The following is a 19,606-nucleotide window of genomic DNA, read 5'->3' on the forward strand; positions in this document are numbered from 1 at the left end:
AAATATATCATTTTTTATATTCCTCACATTAAATATGATTTTTTTTGTCGTTCCTTTGGATTAATAAAGTAATCTGTATGAATATTGACATCGTGTATTGTGTGAGTGTGTGTGTGTGTGTGTGTGTGTGTGTGTGTGTGTGTGTGTGTGTGTGTGTGTGTGTGTGTGTGTGTGTGTGTGTGTGTGTGTGTGTGTGTGTGTGTGCGTGCGTGTGTGCGTGTGTTTTGTCGGCTCCATTGTCGGAGGGCATCCCGCTTCTTTCGTCAAGGCTCCAGCTGTTTGATGATTGGCATAATGATTCGTCCAATCGTGGCGGTGGTGCGCTCCGTGTCAGCAGATAGGCGTCTGAGAGGACCAATCTGAAGGGCGCATTTAAAGGAGGTGGTAGTTCCGTGTTGAGGCCTGCCCATGCGGTGTTGATTCTTGCGTGTTCAATACGTACCATCTTTAAGGTAAGACTACCAGACAATTGGACCTATTAAGTACTACGGAGCCGCAGAAAACATCGTATGTTTAACGCAAACGATAGGCTTTATGTTTTGGGCTTTATCAGGGCGCTCTTTTCTAGTATATTTATAATAATGCGTGTCGTTTCTTGCAAGTAAGTCACCGAGCTAGCTACCGATGCTAACGATGTAGCCTAGCTAAGGACCCGAAGCTATTATGTATGTTGGTGCTTTTGAATGACTGAATATCTTGGAAAGTAGGGTTTCGACCGTCGGAGAAGTTCATGTAGTCTTTATTTAGAGTATAAGCCAGAGCTAACCACTCTGTAATGTGTAGTTGGTTCTCCGTGTGTTTGTTGTGTAGGGCTAGCTAAAGAAGCCGTAATACAACTGAGATATTCGGGCTTTCCTTTGGTTAATTATCAGCCCAAGATCTGTTCTAGTATTCCTTGTTTGTGTTTTTGATAGTGAGTTTTACTCACACATCGACCATTTTGTCTCCAGTTATCCTAAAAAGCCGATCTGACTGTTCGGTTCTTTCGGATCAACTTCAACCTCTAATAATGGTGAGTTCAAAGTTAAAAAATATGTGTTAACTATCATACATGGACTTTATCACAGATAGTTAAACGCTATATCAGACATGCATAACGTGAGCACAAATACATTTCTATCTGAAGATTCAACTTAAAATGTGTTTAAGCCGGGTCAAACCTACAGCTGGTAACCACCGGTGTGTTTGATAAAGCGTCATTTAGTTTTGTAGACCAGAATCAAGTTTCAAAGTTAACACCGAAACTTGTCGCTCTTGTTGATCAGTTGTTTGTTTTACTTTGACCCTCACAGGACACCATGGCTGAGAACGACAATGAGCTGCTGGACTACGAGGAGGACGAGGAGCCCCAGGGGGTCCCAGAGGCCACCCAGACCTTGAAGAAGGAGGTGAAGGGGTCCTACGTGTCCATCCACAGCTCTGGGTTCCGGGACTTCCTGCTGAAGCCGGAGCTCCTCAGGGCAATCGTGGACTGTGGCTTCGAGCATCCCTCAGAAGGTGAGGCTCGCTCTGCTTGTTTTGCCGGTTCAGTAGTGATGTACACCTGGGTCTCTAGAAGATGTGTGGTTGGTGTGTTTGATATAAACAGAGGGCCCATTTGTCAGAAGAGAAAAATAAACAATATATTTCAGTCGGTACAGTAAAGAGGTTCAGAGAAACAAGTGCCAAACACTAACAAGCGATAGGTTAACCCATTCTTCGTATGCAACAAAGATAGCTAGGGTAAGATGCTACACAATCATACGTACAGCATGGTCTCCTGCTGTATCATTTCAGTAATAATGTACCGCTGGGTCTCCAGGAGACGGATGGTGTGATGGGCGAGGTCAAGATAGTCGTGTTGATGTGCGCATTTGACTCCCATCAGGGAAGGTTCTGGGTTCAATCCCCCCATGGCCTTTGTTTACCTGTAGGCATCCTTGAGCAGCTCGTTAAGGGCATGAATCTGAATACCCTGTTGCTTTGAATAATGAGTACACTACACACTGATGGCTCCATCGTCTATTTGCTCTCGTCTACGAGGCCGTCTACATTGGACCGATACTATTCATTCTTTAACTGGATGCTTTATCTGAAGCAACAGTGAAAGGAAAAAGTCGTTGCAACGGAAGCAGTGCAAAACAAGATAAAAATATGCAACATAATTTAAATCCATGGTGAAGCAGTAACATTTATAGCACTGGTGTTCTATTGCAGCATGTTAACAGTGTAGTGATTGGGAGGTTACTGTATGCAGTGTACAATGTCGGTCTGGTACCAGGGCTGGTAGTCAGCAGCGCAACAACGTCGTTCTCCTGCCCCCGTCCTGCAAGACTGAATCTGTGGAGCTGACGTCCCGTACTAAGCTGCAGTGTTTTCCCGTTCCAGTGCAGCACGAGTGCATCCCCCAGGCCATCCTGGGCATGGACATCCTGTGCCAGGCAAAGTCCGGTATGGGCAAGACAGCCGTGTTCGTGCTCGCCACCCTGCAGCAGATTGAGCCCGTTGATGGACAGGTATGTGCAGGGACTATGAATCACACACTGGGATGCTATGTCATACACTAGGGGATGCAAGAACAAGACAATCATCAACAGCGTGGGGCTCTACCTTAAAGGCTGTATTGTCATGTTGATCAAAAAATCATCTATTTGGTTAGATTAATTAAGCAGGCTGTTGATCTTGGCCAAGGCACCTTTTTGAATTGGCCTAAATCGGTTGCTTAATGCTTGCATTTAACTATGGGTCATAGGAAGAACAATTTGTAACTGAACTAATGCTTCATGAAGAGACTCAGTTCATCGATGAGATGTGTCTTACAGATTGCTGGGCTACTGCTTTGCATCGTTAAAAATCTTAGCAATAAAGTCTCTAAGCCGAGCAGTTTAGGCTAACTCTACTTTCTAATAAAGTGATCTTCAGGAATTTGACAAATGCAGTTTACTGAACCACAAACAAGTTGCAGCAGTTTACACGGCTAAGATTCAAGATTCAAGAAAACATTATTTATCCCCAGGGGGAAATTAAAGGTAAGGCACGTAGAGTAGACATAACAATGACAAACACGACTAAAAATAGATAGATAAATAAATAAGTTATGGACAATATAAGAACAAAAACAGATATCTGCTAAGAATGTACATAAACTAAACATAAATGTGCAATGGGGTAGATGGACAGGAAATGTATATATCCCCTCTGATATTAATGTTTTTGTGGACCCTAAATTCAAATTTGAAACCATAACATTTTTTTTTGTTTACTCGTGCTAGGTAGGCTAGTTTTCACTGTTAATAGACAATAACGTGAACACAGATGCCGGGCACATGATAGTTTGAATACAAAAAAAGTCTAGAAAGCCAATTCTCCCTTTCACCTTGATTTGTGCACATCTGTGAACAGATTATAATCTAACATTTGAATTGGTTGACAATCTTGCAACAAATATCCAACATATCGTCAATAGGATTGAGTGGTTCTTTAATTTAGCATGAGCCAGGACCACAGGGAACGTCCACTGACCCGGTTCTCCCCCTAGGTCTCCGTTCTGGTCATGTGCCACACGAGGGAGCTGGCCTTCCAGATCAGCAAGGAGTACGAGCGCTTCTCCAAGTACATGCCCACGGTGCGAGCGGCCGTGTTCTTCGGCGGCATGGCCATCAAGAAGGACGAGGAGGTGCTGAAGAAGAACTGCCCCCACATTGTGGTCGGGACGCCCGGCCGCACGCTGGCCCTGATCCGCGGGAAGTCCCTGGTCCTGAAGCACATCAAGCACTTTGTCCTGGACGAGTGCGACAAGATGCTGGAGCAGCTCGGTGAGGCTACACACTGGTTTACATACCTGAAAATTATCTTTTACTTAAGTTGGGAAATGCTTCTAAACTAATCTTCAATGACCAGATCCACTGTGAATTGATAATTTAAAGTGTTTGCTGCAGTGTTCAACATGGCAGTATGGCTTTAAATTCATCAGATGCCTCTAGTAGGAAGGGCCTTTCTAAATGAATAGGTTTCCTGAATGTACAACCGGCCCTAGTATGGTGGCCTTACAGATGATGGTCGTATTTGTCTTTGTACACAAGTAACAGTTTGCTCTAAAGTTGCATCTCATTAATCAGCAGCTGGGGTTGGACTTCTGGCTCAGTGAGGTCTTCATGTATTAAATGGACTTATGTCCGTCAAACCCAATAAAGTTGTAAGCGTCCTACAATAGCTACATTAGTCAGAAGAAATGGGTCTGAAGCCAGTTTGAGGTGGGTCGCAGCCGGACAACCCGGGCTCCTGCAGTCATCTCTGTGAAGCGTTGTGGGCCAAATAGTAGTGCCTGCCAACGCTGGCTGGATTCTCTCCTCTAGCTGGAGGGCAAAATGCACGGCTGCGTATCCAACCCGTGGCTGCATGTTTAATTCACTCTGGCTTGTAAAAGATGAATGCTAACAACCGTGCCCCCCCCCCCTCCCTGTGTGACAGACATGAGGCACGACGTGCAGGAGATCTTCAGACTCACGCCCCACGAGAAGCAGTGCATGATGTTCAGCGCCACGCTCAGCAAGGAGGTCCGGCCCGTCTGCAGGAAGTTCATGCAAGACGTGAGTAGCTGGTCCTAGGCCCGTTTTGAATTGCTCTTCTGGGGGATGTTCGACTCGCCTTTTTTTATGGAACAAATTAAGTATTGAGTGCAGATATTTGTTGCGATTCTCTAAATATCCTGATGCGCTGTTACGCCAGTTTTTGTGGTTCAGGTCGAAGTCAACTTGATACCAGTATTGTTCGACTAGATTCATTCACATAAATTGCTATATATATATTTTATCCCTGCTTTCTATTCTTGAGTTGACCTATCTTTGCATTAATTACATTGTTCAAAGCACCAATTAGAGCAAAGATAAATAATGTTTTAATGGCATACAGGTCGAATTTGAGGGTCAGTGTTACCCAAAATGGGGATCATGTGCACTTTGTGACTGAATTATAATTTTATTGAGGGAGGCAGATCTGAAACTTATGGGCTGATTCTGTATGGGCTCGGTCCTACACCAGAGCCTGTTTGGAGCTCCACTCTCCTGACTCATTCCTCCTGTCTCCAGCCCATGGAGGTGTTTGTGGACGACGAGACGAAGCTGACCCTCCACGGCCTGCAGCAGTACTACTGCAAGCTGAAGGACAGCGAGAAGAACCGCAAGCTCTTTGACCTGCTGGACGTGCTGGAGTTCAACCAGGTGAGCAGTCATTAACATGTTCAAGAGTCAACCTATGTGTTTGGAAATTGTATCTAAAGTCATCCCAGTGTGTAAAATTGGGTGTCTCAGGACAATGATGAGAATTAAAGGTGACTCAAATGAGTCATGTTTGTTTATTAACATTAAATGCATTCCTCCAAGTCCATGGAGGTTAGAACTTGAAGCATCAGGCATAATGTGATTCATGTTATGATCAGAAAAGGGCCCTATGTAAATCCCAGTCCCCGTCCATGGGTCTGACCCGCCATGTCCCTGTTCGGCCTGCAGGTGGTGATCTTCGTCAAGTCGGTTCAGCGCTGCGTGGCTCTGTCCCAGCTCCTAGTGGAGCAGAACTTCCCCGCCATCGCCATCCACCGAGGCATGGCCCAGGAAGAGAGGTCAGTCTGCAGCCCGGAGGGGGGGGGCGGGGGGGGGCGGGGGGAACAACAACATCTTTGGTTTTAGGCCATCAGTCAGTCCTCTGGGCTCTTACTGAGAGGAAACGTCTTCTTAGGCCACAGGGGAGCATCGATGGAATAGGAGAACAATATGGTTCTGGTATCTGTCTGTTGGAACCGACGTCTAATAAATATGAATTATCTAATAAATAGGATGGTCTATACAGTAGTTGTCCTTAACATTACGGTTAGGGTGTAATGATGTTAGTGTTTGCCTCTAGGTTATGGAGAACTTTTCCTATACAGTCATGCCTAGTGTGCATGGCGAGGCAGTGTGGCTTCTCAGCCCCACAGTGTTCCTTCATAGCCCCACAGTGTTCCTTCATAGCCCTGTGTACGAGGCTCGGTCAAGAACTGCTCTCCTGCAAGCCCTGTGAGGAGGGCTCTGGCCCCCAGTGCCTGTGGTTAATCTCCACTCCCCCCACCCCCAGGCTCTCCCGCTACCAGCAGTTCAAGGACTTCCAGAGGAGAATCCTGGTGGCCACCAACCTGTTCGGTCGAGGCATGGACATCGAGAGGGTCAACATTGTGTTCAACTACGACATGCCCGAGGACTCTGACACCTACCTGCATAGGGTGAGGGGGCGGGGCTGGGAGGCGGGTCTTGTAGTCGGTCAATAGTGTCCGGTCATCAGCTCTCCTAACCAGTATATTATGTATACAGTATATCGGGCATGTTATGGACAGCTTTAGCGTTTAATCCAAAGGGCTGATGAGTGATTTTGTTTACTGATCAAAAGTCATATCGCTAATGATATTCTTTCTTACTATTCCGTGCTGACATATCAATTACATTTTCACCTGTCTGTATTTAATTCTACATATCTACAATTCCCTTTTGATATTTGTACTGTAAGACCAACGGTGGAGATCTGCAGTAATCATTGTTACTAGTACAAATTAAATTGCGACCAGACAAAATTACATGAAGTCATATATGTAAAATAGTCCTAGTTTGTTTTCTTAAGTATCTTGCGGTTCTTTATTGGACAAACTTTAGTTTGTCCTTCAGCCTGGTCTTTCCTGCTCGGTCTGGTTGACAGGGGAAGACCCAGCACGAAAGACCCTTGAACTTATCATCCGAGAGATGAGAAGGTCAGGGTTCAAACCCACATTTATTTTAAGCCTCCTTCTAAAAGGTTCTAGACCTTTACTTCCTTATGAATCTCTAAAACATAAATCTGTTTCGTATAAAAGTCAGTTAAAGGACTCTGTTGCATTCGACCATGTTGCGCGCTAACCTGGCTCCTCCCCTGTATCACCTGGCTCCTCCCCGCTCTTACCTGGCTCCTCCCCCAGGTGGCCCGTGCTGGACGCTTCGGGACCAAGGGCCTCGCCGTCACCTTTGTGTCGGACGAGACGGACGCCAAGACCCTGAACGACGTACAGGACCGCTTTGAGGTCAACGTGGCCGAGCTCCCCGATGAGATCGACATCTCCACCTACAGTAAGTTACCGTCGATGCCTTTTCACTGTAGAGCCTTCAGGTGGACGTCTCCACCTACAGTAATTTACCATAGATACCTTCTCACTGTAGAGCACATTGAGCCCCAGTGGCCTTCTCACGCCGAGAGTGGAACATTTAAGTGGACTGGAATGTGCTTTAACTTCTGCATTTCACTGCCACAGAAATGGTGAAAGTTTGCTATTGGTTGACATTCTGGAACTTTCTTATGTGTCGAATAGGCTTGGGAGTTGTTATGGTTTACACTAGTATTTAAAAAATCCTGAATGTATAATTTAGATATCATAAAAACGCAGCCGCTCCTCAATTAAACTGATCTCTGAAATCGTATGAATAAAGCTTAAGTTATGGGTTTTTTGTTAAGTTTCGACGCAGGATATATAATTAAATTGATAATAAATCAGGGTCGTTCGGTAACGATCATTGGCCCACCAGGGTAAGAAGTTCCCAGTATGTAGAGTTCGTATTTGACACATGGCATTGTAGGCTTGACCCTGTCATGGATTCCCTGGTGACGCATCGGGGAGGAATGAAATGCCGGACACGCCTAGGGTCAAAGGTCACTCTTTCCAGATCAACTACTGAGTGCATCAAAAGGATCGCTGGCGGTTTGCCTAAGCCAGGGTACTTTAGAAAACATGTTGGCATGGGTGAAACATGGATTAAACCAGGATTACATTTGATCAACTAACATGTAGAGTCCCGTTTGAGCGGTTGTGTGTGTGCCCGCCCAACCCGTTCAGAATGCCCAGCGTGGGGGGATGGGTGCATTGGTCTTTAAAGGCCTTCTCTAACGCGTGTCTTTTTGTCTCCTCAGTCGAGCAGTCCAGATAAACGCTCCAACGCGGCGAAGTGTCTTCAATGTGGATCTCTTTCGGTGTTGGGAGATTAAAAGAAAATCAACATCTTTTGTTTTAATGTTCTGCTCAAAGTTCGCTCACTATTCTGCTTCAACATGTTTTAGGGGGGAAGGGGGTTGACTATTTTATTTTTACTATTTGATTTTTGGTTATTGAAATTAAAGCTTTTTATAAAATCAGTTTCCGTCAAATCTCATCTTTATATCACTGTTGTTTTTGTAGGACTTGTCAGAATATTATAGCATGTTTAGACGTACCCCATCCTCAGAGGTGGATTAAAGGGCGCCGCTGGCTACACGTAGATTAGAATTTGGTTTTGTTTGCTGTTGACACTCAAATCTAGGTTTTTGTTTAAAGGAATAATTTGTAATTAAAATGTTGTCCTTGGAAGTATTTGTCTTCTTCGAATGAAACGGTTCAGCTGATGAAGGTATAGCCTAGAGCAACATCTGCTGTTAGTTTTGGCTTCAATGTCAATTTAAGACGTGATTTCACTCACGATTTGATATTTCACGTTCAAAAGCCGCCCCTTAGGAAGCGGTGCGCTGCAGCACCGTTGTAATATGTTTTGAAAGAAGCAGATCAACAAACTCGGTCGGCATAGGCTACCATAACATTTTACCAGTTGATTTATGACTATGCCCATGATCCTCTGTGCTTACAATGATGTGCCACAGTAATTCAGTTACTTTATCTACTGTCAGGCACTTTGTTTACGGTTTTGTCACTTTACACACTTAACTTTCATTGCTCATTATTTTTGCATTGTTGAATTATTCATGTAGTGCATCAACAATCTCCATATGTACAGTATCAAGCTGGGATGTACCAAGCGCTTTTTCAGGGGCGGGGAAGCTAGGGAATAGAACAGTGGTGTGAAGCCTAGTTGGGCGGTGCGCGCCGAGTGGGCTAGTACGTCCGCAATACTTATTTTTGAAGCGCCGCCTCGGCGCCGGTGTGCTTTTATATTATCCTTGAGGGGAATATCAAACCTTATCAAATGAATGCAACATGGCAGATTGAAAACCAATATTTATTCCAGTCAGGGTATCTTGATATTTAAGTGTGCAATCATCATTTTGAGCTGAACCATACTTACTTGAAGCAGTGATGCCTTTCCATATTAAGAAAACTTGCATCATGACAGTAACGTGATTCTCAGCCTCTTGTAGGCTAATGGCTGTAACTTGTTTTGGTTGACAGTGATTTCAATACAACCTATATGGACTTTTCTTGCTCAGTGCTAGCTATACACGCATGGTTGTATTAGAAGATTGGCACGTGTGCTATACAGCAAAAAGACAAATGCATCTGTACATAGCTGCTCCATGGAGACTCGTAACACATTATCCTGAAACCACAGCATCCAAAGAGGGGATGGAGCTAAACACCTTGATATAAAGTCTCATGACTATCAAACAGTACTGACAGGCCTAGTGTAGAAATGTGTATACTTTCATATAGAAATGCATTAACATATTTTTGGCAGAAAGGAAATAAAACATTTCTAGCGGCAAAAATGGCATTTCAAATCATAAATCACTTGTAGAAAACTGCAAAGTAGACTATCGACACTAGCGCTTGTAAGCGATAAGACCAGTAGGTCATCTTTAAACCCTGTTCTAAGGTGCATGGCTTTAATCCGACCTAAGGGACCTTAAGCTGGCCTTAAATTATGATCTGACATAATGTACAGAACAGAATGTACAACGGTATTCATAAAGGGAATGATAAACAACCAAAGGGCCCATTAGGGCCAACAGCCAGAATTGGTGTCGTTAAGTCCTTTAGACGTGTTCAGATATACTGGGAATAAACCAGCAAACACTGAGTTCAGTTTCACGGCTCTATCTTGAATCATTGGCCGCTCGATTACAGACCAGATTGCAAAACCAAAATGATTCCGCCGCCCAAAATTACAAATTATACGTTTCCTTCAGAGCACACACAGATGTCGGGTTTTTATTTCTGTAACAAACAAGGCATTTTTCCACTTCAGGGTCGGGATTGTAATTTTCTCAGAGTGGGTCCCAGTTCTCCAGCCAAACCCACAGCCTGTTTGTTTCCAGACAAATGTCAGACTTTATTTTAGACAACTGATGGATCCCGACAACTACGCTCTGGGGAATCAAACCATCGTGTTTCTGCCAGCTTTACTAAAACGTCCGATATCAACAGATTAGTCTAAATGTTTTCCGTTAATTAAGCCTACCCAATCTGCTAACGAGCTTAGCTCTCGGTCCAATTAAGAGATTTTCGGGCAAATTGTATTGTTAATGGATGTTTTAGTGAAGCCATGAGAGAAACTAAATAATCAATTACATTTTTCATTAGTTTCGATTGTTATTTCAGCAACAATTTGACCTTTAAAGAGGAAGTCTTTCAGCGACTTGTCTTGACGCCCCTTCTCCGGCGTCAGCCATTTTGTTTGCATGTCCGTCGTGTTAGCATGTCAGTCTCGCTAGCGATGTCTTCCTCAATAATAAATACCAGGAAATAAATAGAGATACAAGCATCCCTCCAGACAGAACACCGTCGCCATCCCGTCCCGGTTCTGTCGAGTCCACTCCAAGAGTCTGTAATGGCGTTTTCTCTCATGCCTGATCTTCCCTGAATCCAATCAAATCAGCTTTTAATTTGCATGTCGGACGCGGTCCTCAAGGAAACACAACATCTAAAACACGCTCAACCTTGTACGGTACGTTTATAAAGTATCTAAAGAACGTCTTTACGCTATCTTCATCTTAAGAATATGTCCAAGGAAAATAAACAACAAAGAGAGTTTCTCTGGACGGATCCACGTGGTGTTTTGTTCTAAATACCCCGATGGCCGTTCACCACCGGCGGTCCTAACAGAATCACAGAAGCAGATCTCCTCAGTCTAGCTCTCTCCCCCCCCCCCCCCCCTCTCTGTCTGTCTGCACCTTGCTGGCTCCTACTCAGATACACTAGGGGTAAACTAGTCAAGAGCTGATTATGGTTCCACGTCAACGCAACTCAAGGGGGGTGACGGACCCAGTACGGCCTTGCGGACCCTCTGTACGGCCACCGCAAGGGCCTGATGTGCGCCTCCCAAATATTGCAGCAAGGGCTGTGATCGGTCTGCTCACCAAAACCTGACAGAACCAAAACAGGTTCACAACTGCGTCGAGTCATTGCGTTGCGTCGACGTGGAACCATAATCAGCCCTTTACTCTCTTGGTTGTTCTGGCGGTCCCGCCTTGGTGGGGGGGGGGGGGGGGGGGGGGGGGGGTGCTTGGTGGGAATGTTGGGGGGCTGGGCGGGCGGGCGGACGGGGGTGAAAGGAGGGTCCAATCCATCACGCTCGCCGGCGGCTAATCGAGGAACTTGTGCGTGTCTCCGTAGAGCCACCGCTGGGGCGTCATGGCCGCCTCGTTCAGGTGGTTGCACTCGTCGCTGCACTTGCAGGACTGGATGAACATGACGGCGCGGTCGAAGCGCTCGCCGTCGGCGCAGGCGAAGGTGACGGTGGCGGTGCGCGTGCGGCGCGGCGAGCAGCAGCGCCCGTCGCGGCACACGCCGCAGTAGTTGGGCCGGTAGAGGCGCGCGGTGCGGCAGCCTGCGTAGGACAGGCGGTGGGGCTCCGGCGCCTTGTGGGTACGCGAGCACTTCCTGCCCTTCTGTTGAGGGGAGAGGGGGGGGGGAGAGGGAGGGAGAGAAAGAGAGAGTGATGGAGAGAATGGGAGACAAGGGGGGGAGAAAACAGGGTCAATAATGGTCAACAAAAGTTCACAAAGTGTCAGCTCACTAACTCATCCTAAAAACAATTTTTGCCAATAAAAAAAAATTGGAATACATGGAATACTGAAATTCTGATGTTTTCATAAACATCAGCTCGTGCTCAAGAGTAAAGGGGTCTTTATTAGACTGAGAGATGGAGATTCACACAGAGATTTAGAGGGCTGCACAGAGAGAGAGCGACTGAGAGGTTCACAGAGAGAGAGCAGCAGCTGTGTGCCGGGCGGTCCGTCAGATAAGTGCCGGTGGAACCAGCCCTCCAACGAACCACAATCAGGGGGTCGACGAGGCCACGCTAACACCCCCGGCAGCGGGGGCTTTAGGGGGACAGAGCAGAGCGGCGGGCCGCCATTAGCGGCGTTCCGGGCTGAACGGGGGCGAGGGAGTCGCGCTGAGAGGAGAGAGAGACACCGCGTGGGCGAGAGAGGGGCGCTCTGAGGGCTGTTTACACGCCACCCATCAAGACCCCCATTAGCAGCTCGCTGCTCACTGGTTCAACAGGACCACAACACCGGCTGGTTTCAGATTCGTAGCCCTGGGTTTACTTTTTCGACTGTTAGATTCAGACATAATATAGCAATCCATTTAGTTTATAGATTAGTTAGTTCCCAAATGTTTGTTATTCATTTCATCTTGGATGTGTAAGCCCCGTACTGTTCTGGTGATTAAACCAGTGGCATAAATTCTGGCATCACTGAAGCATCTGTTCCTGGTTCATGGTTCACAGTACCTGTTCTTTCCAATGTCCTTTAGCATGAGTTAGCCCTCTCCATGAAGAACCAATAGCAATAGCATCTTGCTAGTAAGTAACTGATATTCAATAATATGAGTCCCAACTGTGTTACCACTGGATAGAATGCTAGGCCGGCTTCTCTTGACTTGATGGCGTAACTACAAAAATACGAGTTAGGATTTGAATGCACATGCAATATATTTTTGAAATTCTCTTCAGACTGTTGTCTGGCTATTCTCCCCTCAGTGTAAATGAGTGTGGCGGTGGGTTGATGCAACCCCGCGGTGGTTAAACAAGGCCCTGGCTGCCTGCGCACACAGCAACGGACCTGAATAGAAAGAGCTGACCGAGACCTGGCCCTGGAGCAAGGCATTTAATAAACGCTGGTGTTATTAATATCAACGTCTCTCTATCACCCTCTAGCCTCTCTCTCTCTCTCTCTCTCTCTCTCTCTCTCTTCTCTCTCTCATCTCTCTCCTCTCTCTCTCTCTCTCATTAGTAAGACTGACCACATGTATTGATTACCTTGACCGGGAGGGACATGGAGCTGCAGGGACGCACGTTGCACAGCCGCGTCTCCTTCACCAGTTTACACTTAGCGTTGTCGTTGGTCACCCGGGAGGACACGCCCACTCCACAGCTCCGAGAGCACTGGGACCAGGAAGTGGTCTGGACCACACACTGGTCGCCCGCCTGCCTCCATGCTGGAGAGAGGGAGAGAGGGAGAGAGAGAGAGAGAGAGAGAGAGAGAGAGAGTGAGTAAATGGACTGCATTTATACAGCGCTTTTCTAAACAGTGGCCACTCAAAGCCCTTTACAATACTGCCTCATATTCATACATTCATGAACACATTAACACACCCCCGGCGGAGTAAGCCATGCGAGTCTTGCTCAGGGACACCTCGACACAGATAGGAGGAGACGGGGATTGAACTAGCAACCTTCCGGTGACCAGCCAACAAGCTTTACCTCCTGAGACACATTTCACCCATATGTGGAATAACGAAGAGACAGCGACGGAGAGATGGAGAGAGAAAGAGAGGACAGGGTGATACGACTTGTTAGAGAGCATTCAAAGCAGACCGTCAAAACGGACCCAGAGGTCTCACAGGTGAATCTCTTAGCGGGGGGTTTGAGGTGAAGTCGCGCTGCAGCGTCCAGAGGAGTGGGTCGGGCGAGCTGGAGCCAGCAGGAGCGAGAGGGAGTGAGGGAGTGCTCAGCACACTGGCTTCATTCAGCCGCAGAGCCACACTGACGCACAGAGAGGGGATTACCATGGGGGGAGCAGGGTGACAAGGGTGTGTGTGTGTGTGTGTAAGCGCACACACACACACACACACACACACACACACACACACACACACACACACACACACACACACACACACACACACACACACACACACACACACACACACACACACACACACACACACACACACAGTTGTATATAAATATATACACAGACACACAAAGGGCGGGCGAACGGCCGGTCGCACACTGCTGTGTTTGTGTGTCGGCGTGGCAACAGGTCGACCGCACAAACATGACGCCTGAACTACGCAGAGGAAGCAGACGCCGCCGTCATGACGTCGGCGGCGGCGGGGATCCCCCCCCCACATGCCCCGCCCTCGACCCCCTCTTACTGGCCAGGTGCTTGAGTCGCTGTGGTTTCTCCCACTTCCTGCCGGGGTCCAGCAGCGCGTTGCCCCGCCCCTCCTCCTCCCGCCACTGCTTCCTGTCCTTGCGGGGCTTGTGGGGGTATGGGTGGGGCTTGGGGTACGCCTTGGTCTTGACGTAGGGGTGGTCCGGGTAGGGGTACGGCTTGTAGGGCAGGAAGGGGAACAGCGGGGAGTAGGCCGGTGGCGGGGCCGGCCAGCGGCGGGCGGGTGTCGCCGCGGCGATGGCGGTCTCGCTGCAGTCCAGGCGGTGGCAGCACTGCCCCGGGACCTTGACCAGGCGCGGGGCGGGGCAGGAGGGCGTGGCCAGCGGCAGGTGGGCGGGGCAGAGCGGGATGCAGCCCATGGCGCCGTCGATGCAGGTGCACTGGTGCTTGCAGCCCGCCCGGAAGTCCTCACCGTTCTGGTACATGCGGCCGTCGTACTCGCAGGCGCGACCCTCCGCCTTTGCTGTGATTTGAGGGGAAGAGTGAGGGGAGGGGCTTAGTTTAGGTCAGGTGACCCGTGGGTGATGCCCTTCATCACATTCCCTTCATCACCTAGCTGTTAGCTTCTATATGAATGCTAGCCTGATGTTTTTTGATCATGTGATCTGATGTTACAAAAGCATGTTTCAAGCGGCCATCTTGGTATTTCTGGACCAAAATTATATAATTATGATAATGAAAGCACAGAGAAGACAGTTTTTGTTATTCTAGAGTCTTGGTTCAGCCGACAAATAGAAGAGCTTTAAAGGTCCCATGACATGCCACCAGGTGTGAGTGTGATCATGGGACCTTTAACAATGGGGGAGATGTAAGAAGATGGCGGTTTGAAATGTGAGCCCTCATACAGCTCCTGACGCGACCTCTGGTTGTTCTTTTGTAACCTCGACTGTGGAGTGTTTGTTTTGTGGAGCTACTCCAATTTATTGTTAACTTTTATTGTTCCACTCATCTTCTGCTCAATTTAAAAGTGAGTCATAAAATAAACAATAACAACCCGAGTGTAGCAACTGAAATGCAGCAGGCCGCAAAGAAAAAACACTCGCCAAAAACTGTGTGATATAATATTTGTGTTCATAACTTTGATTCGAAAACATTGACTCAGGAAGTCTGGAACGCGGAGGTATTGGAAAACATTTGGGCTGGAGAGAGAAGAGAAGATGGACTGAGGGGAGGGGGGGAGGGAGAGAGCGGGGGGAAGGAGAGGGGGATGACAGCACAGGGGGGGTGGGACGGTGGCCATCTTGGCTCTAATGAAGGAGCGCTCTATTCTTAGAGCAGCAGGAATGTGGATTTGTTTACAATGTCCTCCCCCAGCAGACCCCCCCCACAGCCCCCCCAATACCCCCTTTATACACCCCCCAACATACACACACGTAAACACCCACATAAAAATACCACTGTGTGTGTGCGTATGTTTGGATAATTTGTATGTGTAGCGTTTCAGTGTGTAGGTGTGTTCAGCGTGTGTGGATGTGGCTACATATTTCCACATGTGTGTATTTTGTATTTGTGTTATTTGTATGCTTGAGTGTGTGTCTGTAAATGTGTTTGTAGTTGTGTGTGTTTGTCTGTAAATGTTTAAGTAGTTGTGTGTGTAGTTTCTCCTCTCCACATTGAGCTCCTCTCTGTGTGTGTGTGTGTGTGTGTGTGTGTGTGTGTGTGTGTGTGTGTGTGTGTGTGTGTGTGTGTGTGTGTGTGTGTGTGTGTGTGTGTGTGTGTGTGTGTGTGTGTGTGTGTGTGTGTGTGTGTGTGTGGTGTCTCCTCTCCATACTGAGCTCCTCTGATGAGCGCCTGGCTGCCGATCAGTGACTGGGAATCAGACCTCAGCCTCTATCAAAAGGTTCCCCCACAACCCACACACACACACACACACACACACACACCCTGACCCATCTCGCCTCCTTCTCCCCCACACACCTTGGCTTGACCCCCCCCCCCCCCACCCCTTCCTCCTAATCCTCCTCCAGCTCAAACACTCCAGCATCAACCCCACCTCCTCCTCCCCCAATTAGCCTCACCTCCACCTGCCCAGACCCCGGCCACAAGCAACCTACACCCCCAACCTCCATCTGGACATTTACTCTTTTTAATTACATTAAAGTTCACCTTCTTGAAAGTCATTCCATCCATCGTCTAAAACTTTAGTGAAGGACGGAAAAAACATGAACCGACATCAAACCCCTCCTTCAGTCCTGATCTCCTCATCCGAGCCCTGTCCCCCCCCGCCCCCACTCTGTGTGTAGTCACCTCTCCAGTAGAAGCCCCTACTCCGCCGAACCCCACCCCCCCGCCCGCCCCCCCGCGGGGTACCTACCTCTGCAGATGCCGTGGGGGCTGGCCACGTCGTTGCCGTAGTTACAGTCCAGGCCCTTGTGGTGGTCGCAGGGTCGGCCCTCGTGGCAGTCCTGGTTCAGCTGCCCAGCGCACACCTTACAGCAGCCGCAGCCGTCCGCCACCAGGCTGACCCCCAGGGGGCAGGGGGGCGGGCCCACCGGGCACTCGCACACCGCGGGGCAGCCGGCAGCCTCCACCTGCAGGGGGTGGTAAGCGGTGTACGACTCAGCCCCGGTCCAACCAGTCCGTCACCGCAGCCTCCCACGACAGGAGCGCCATGCGGCTCAGGAGGTATAGCGGGTTGGTTGGTCACCGGAAGGTTGCTAGTTCGATCCCCCTAGTCGAGGTGTCCCTGAGCAAGACGCCTCACCCTGACTGCCCCTGACGAGCTGGCTGTCGCCTTGAAGGGCTGACTCCGCCGTAGGTGTGTGATTGTGTGCATGAATGGGTGAATCTAAGGTTATATTGTAAGGCGCTTTGAGTGGCTGCTAGGTAAGAAAAGCATGTTTTAAAAGCAGTCCATTTAACATTTACGACCAAAGGTCCTGGTTTCCAGTGGTCAGGTCTGTAGGCATGGTGGCGTTTCATCATGTGATGGGTGTTGTAGTTACATCATGTGATGCGTGTTGTTGTTACATCATGTGATGACATGTTGTTTACGTAGGAAAATGCATTGAAATCCTCTCGACTCCATCAAGGCGAGGCAGAGTAAACGCTGTGACAGGTTGGTGTGACCGTGGCTTAAGATAAAGTTTCGAGAGGTGATTACCGAACCACAGTCCACTAAACCCTTACCCTATAGTACACCTCTGGAGTCAGACTCCTGATTGGTTGTGGTGTTTGGGTGTGTGATTATATAAACTGTTTTCATGATTTATTGTTTCTCACGGATCCTTTACTGGTGGTAAACAAAACAAACTCTTACGGAAAATATGAGTCACCTAACGTCATAAACCTCATCCCTGAAACAACCAGACCTTATCTCATAAAACATCAGCATCTCTTGCATAATATTTAATCTTCAACATCTCTAGACTCATGCTTACAATCTCTGATCTAATTCCTAAACTGAGAGCCGACCGAAACCTAAAAGGGAAACACTACCTCTCCTTTTTATAATAGAAGAAAGTCTATAAAAAGAATTCTACTTCATACTTTACATTTGGGAAATCTGTCTGTGACATCAACTCCTCTCCCTCTGAAAGGTTTGACCATTGACTCCATATTTACAGATCTGACCAATTCTGGACCAAAGTCATCAACGGTCCCAACGTTTTCTCGATTCTACAGCGTTCAGTGGATTTATTCACAGCAGGCTGCGGAAGCAGCATTCTCATCTCTCTCTCTCTCTCTCTCTCTCTGTCTGTGTGTCTGTGTGTCTGTGTGTCTGTGTGTCTGTGTGTCTGTGTGTGTGTGTGTGTGTGTGTGTGTGTGTGTGTGTGTGTGTGTGTGTGTGTGTGTGTGTGTGTGTGTGACACGTGTGCGTGCGTGCGTGTGTGTGTGTGTGTGTGGCCGTGAGCGCAAGGGCAAGGAAGCTCTTTCATCCCCGCGCGCCTCGCGCATGCCAACCGGAAGGCTGCACGGGTTGACAGAACTCCCATTGGCGCCCCGGACAGAGCGAGGTATTCAGCGAATGTAGACCGAAGCGCACACACACACACACGCACACGCAAACACGCACACACACACACACACACACACACGCACGCGCTCTAACCTCCGCCAGATCCACTTCACATCACCTGGAGGTCCGTTATAAAAGAATAACGTGTACGTTTGTCACTACCCACGGCCGGGTTGGATAATTCCCGCGCCGTGGAAGTTCCCGGTTCTATTTCCGGTTGTGAACGCGGTTCACTTTATGATCTCTGAGTAAAAGTCAAAGGCTGTAAAAGTGGAGTCTATAACAGCAACTTAACGACCGTTCTGACAGGTGGGAGACAGGAGGAGGGGGTAGGAGCAGTAATGGTCAGACAGTAGTCTATCTGTAGACTAATATAATAATCAGGGATGATAAGGATTTGTAGCCTACCAAAGTATACAAATAAGTCTTACTTAATCGAGAGCATTACAAGTAGAGGATAACTTGAGTGGGACTCGAAAAATATATCATTTTATTTAGTAGGATAAGGTCTTCTCACTCAGAGATGAGACTGAACGCAGATCGGTCTCGCGCAGACCGATCTGATTTGCGCGAGACCGATCCGTGGCGCCACGTGAGACTCATTCCTCCGTGTTGACACGAGCGCGAGACATAATAACACGGCATATCAAAGAGAGACCCCCACTCACCAGTCCGACCGTCATCATCTGCAGAGCGGCCAGCAGTAGTAGGGTCCCCATGTCGTCGCGGGGGGCCAAGATGTTACTTAGAAATGAATTTTGAAAATTCACAGAAAAATTAGATCCTCGACCACCATTGACCTCACAAAAATACAAAGGCTGTTGTCCAATCGGATAATCCAAACTCCGTTTTAGCACGAACTCATTAAGGGTACTGGCCTTGACTACATCACTTATGATATTTCATCGATTATAGTCGTAGGCTGTTTTTATATTTCTCGGTGTGCTTCTGGCCACAGCCCCGCCCACCTGAGACTGAGCTCGTCCAATCAGAGCGTCGGCCCGTGGCCCAGGTATTCCATAAAGGGCAGCGGGGGGGGGAGGCGGGGCTTGGAGCTCACAAACGCTCGAACTGAGGTTTGGGGGCGTGGTCGTCGATGAATGCAGTCATTCATAAAAATTCTGAATTAGGGCTAGTACATTCCAAGAGAACCTGGCTTTGGCTGTTTATTTATTTATGTTCGAGCGAAAATAATATTATTGATGCTTTAAAGTCGTTTTCACATGCATACCTCTCTGTCCGGCCTCTGCTTTGTGAGCAGGAATATAAATATACTCAGCTGGGCTAACATCTCACCGCCATGGAAAACAGACAGGAATTTCCTCCCGAGCTGTTTAAGATACAAGAGGCAGACAGATTAAGGGTATATATCAGCATTATAGAGCTGGATACACTTTACACATGTAGTGTGAAGAATCATGTTGATGCTAAAGGCTCTCTCTCTCTCTCTCTCTCTCTCTCTCTCTCTCTCTCTCTCCCTCTCTCCCTCTCTTCTCCCCCCTCTCTCTC

General features: G+C 48.0%; 2 protein-coding genes across 4 annotated transcripts; one reads left to right on the forward strand and one right to left on the reverse strand.

Annotated features, from left to right (window-relative positions):
- Positions 1-357: 357 nt before the first annotated feature.
- On the forward strand, positions 358-8,381 carry LOC130397246 (ATP-dependent RNA helicase DDX39A). 3 transcript variants are annotated; one of them, XM_056604837.1, is made up of 11 exons: positions 358-452; positions 951-1,012; positions 1,293-1,497; positions 2,368-2,495; positions 3,518-3,794; positions 4,450-4,568; positions 5,067-5,198; positions 5,487-5,596; positions 6,088-6,232; positions 6,956-7,103; positions 7,939-8,381. In XM_056604837.1, the coding sequence occupies exons 2-11, from the start codon at positions 1,010-1,012 to the stop codon at positions 7,953-7,955; spliced, it is 1,284 nt and encodes a 427-aa protein (XP_056460812.1). In that variant the 5' UTR covers positions 358-452; positions 951-1,009; the 3' UTR covers positions 7,956-8,381. The 3 variants fall into 3 exon arrangements, with proteins under 3 accessions (XP_056460812.1, XP_056460815.1, XP_056460814.1); XM_056604840.1 differs by lacking the exon at positions 358-452 and adding an exon at positions 461-601; XM_056604839.1 differs by lacking the exon at positions 358-452 and adding an exon at positions 467-507.
- A 2,866-nt stretch (positions 8,382-11,247) lies between these two features.
- LOC130397298 (CCN family member 1-like) lies at positions 11,248-19,056 on the reverse strand. Its single transcript, XM_056604842.1, has 5 exons — positions 18,766-19,056; positions 16,454-16,670; positions 14,120-14,602; positions 12,999-13,177; positions 11,248-11,622 (listed from the first exon to the last, which is right to left on the reverse strand). Exons 1-5 carry the CDS (start codon positions 18,814-18,816, stop codon positions 11,317-11,319), a joined length of 1,236 nt encoding a protein of 411 aa, XP_056460817.1. The 5' UTR covers positions 18,817-19,056; the 3' UTR covers positions 11,248-11,316.
- Positions 19,057-19,606: the final 550 nt, after the last annotated feature.

Source organism: Gadus chalcogrammus, chromosome 2, assembly GCF_026213295.1.
Source record: "Gadus chalcogrammus isolate NIFS_2021 chromosome 2, NIFS_Gcha_1.0, whole genome shotgun sequence".
NCBI classification, from domain to species: domain Eukaryota; kingdom Metazoa; phylum Chordata; class Actinopteri; order Gadiformes; family Gadidae; genus Gadus; species Gadus chalcogrammus.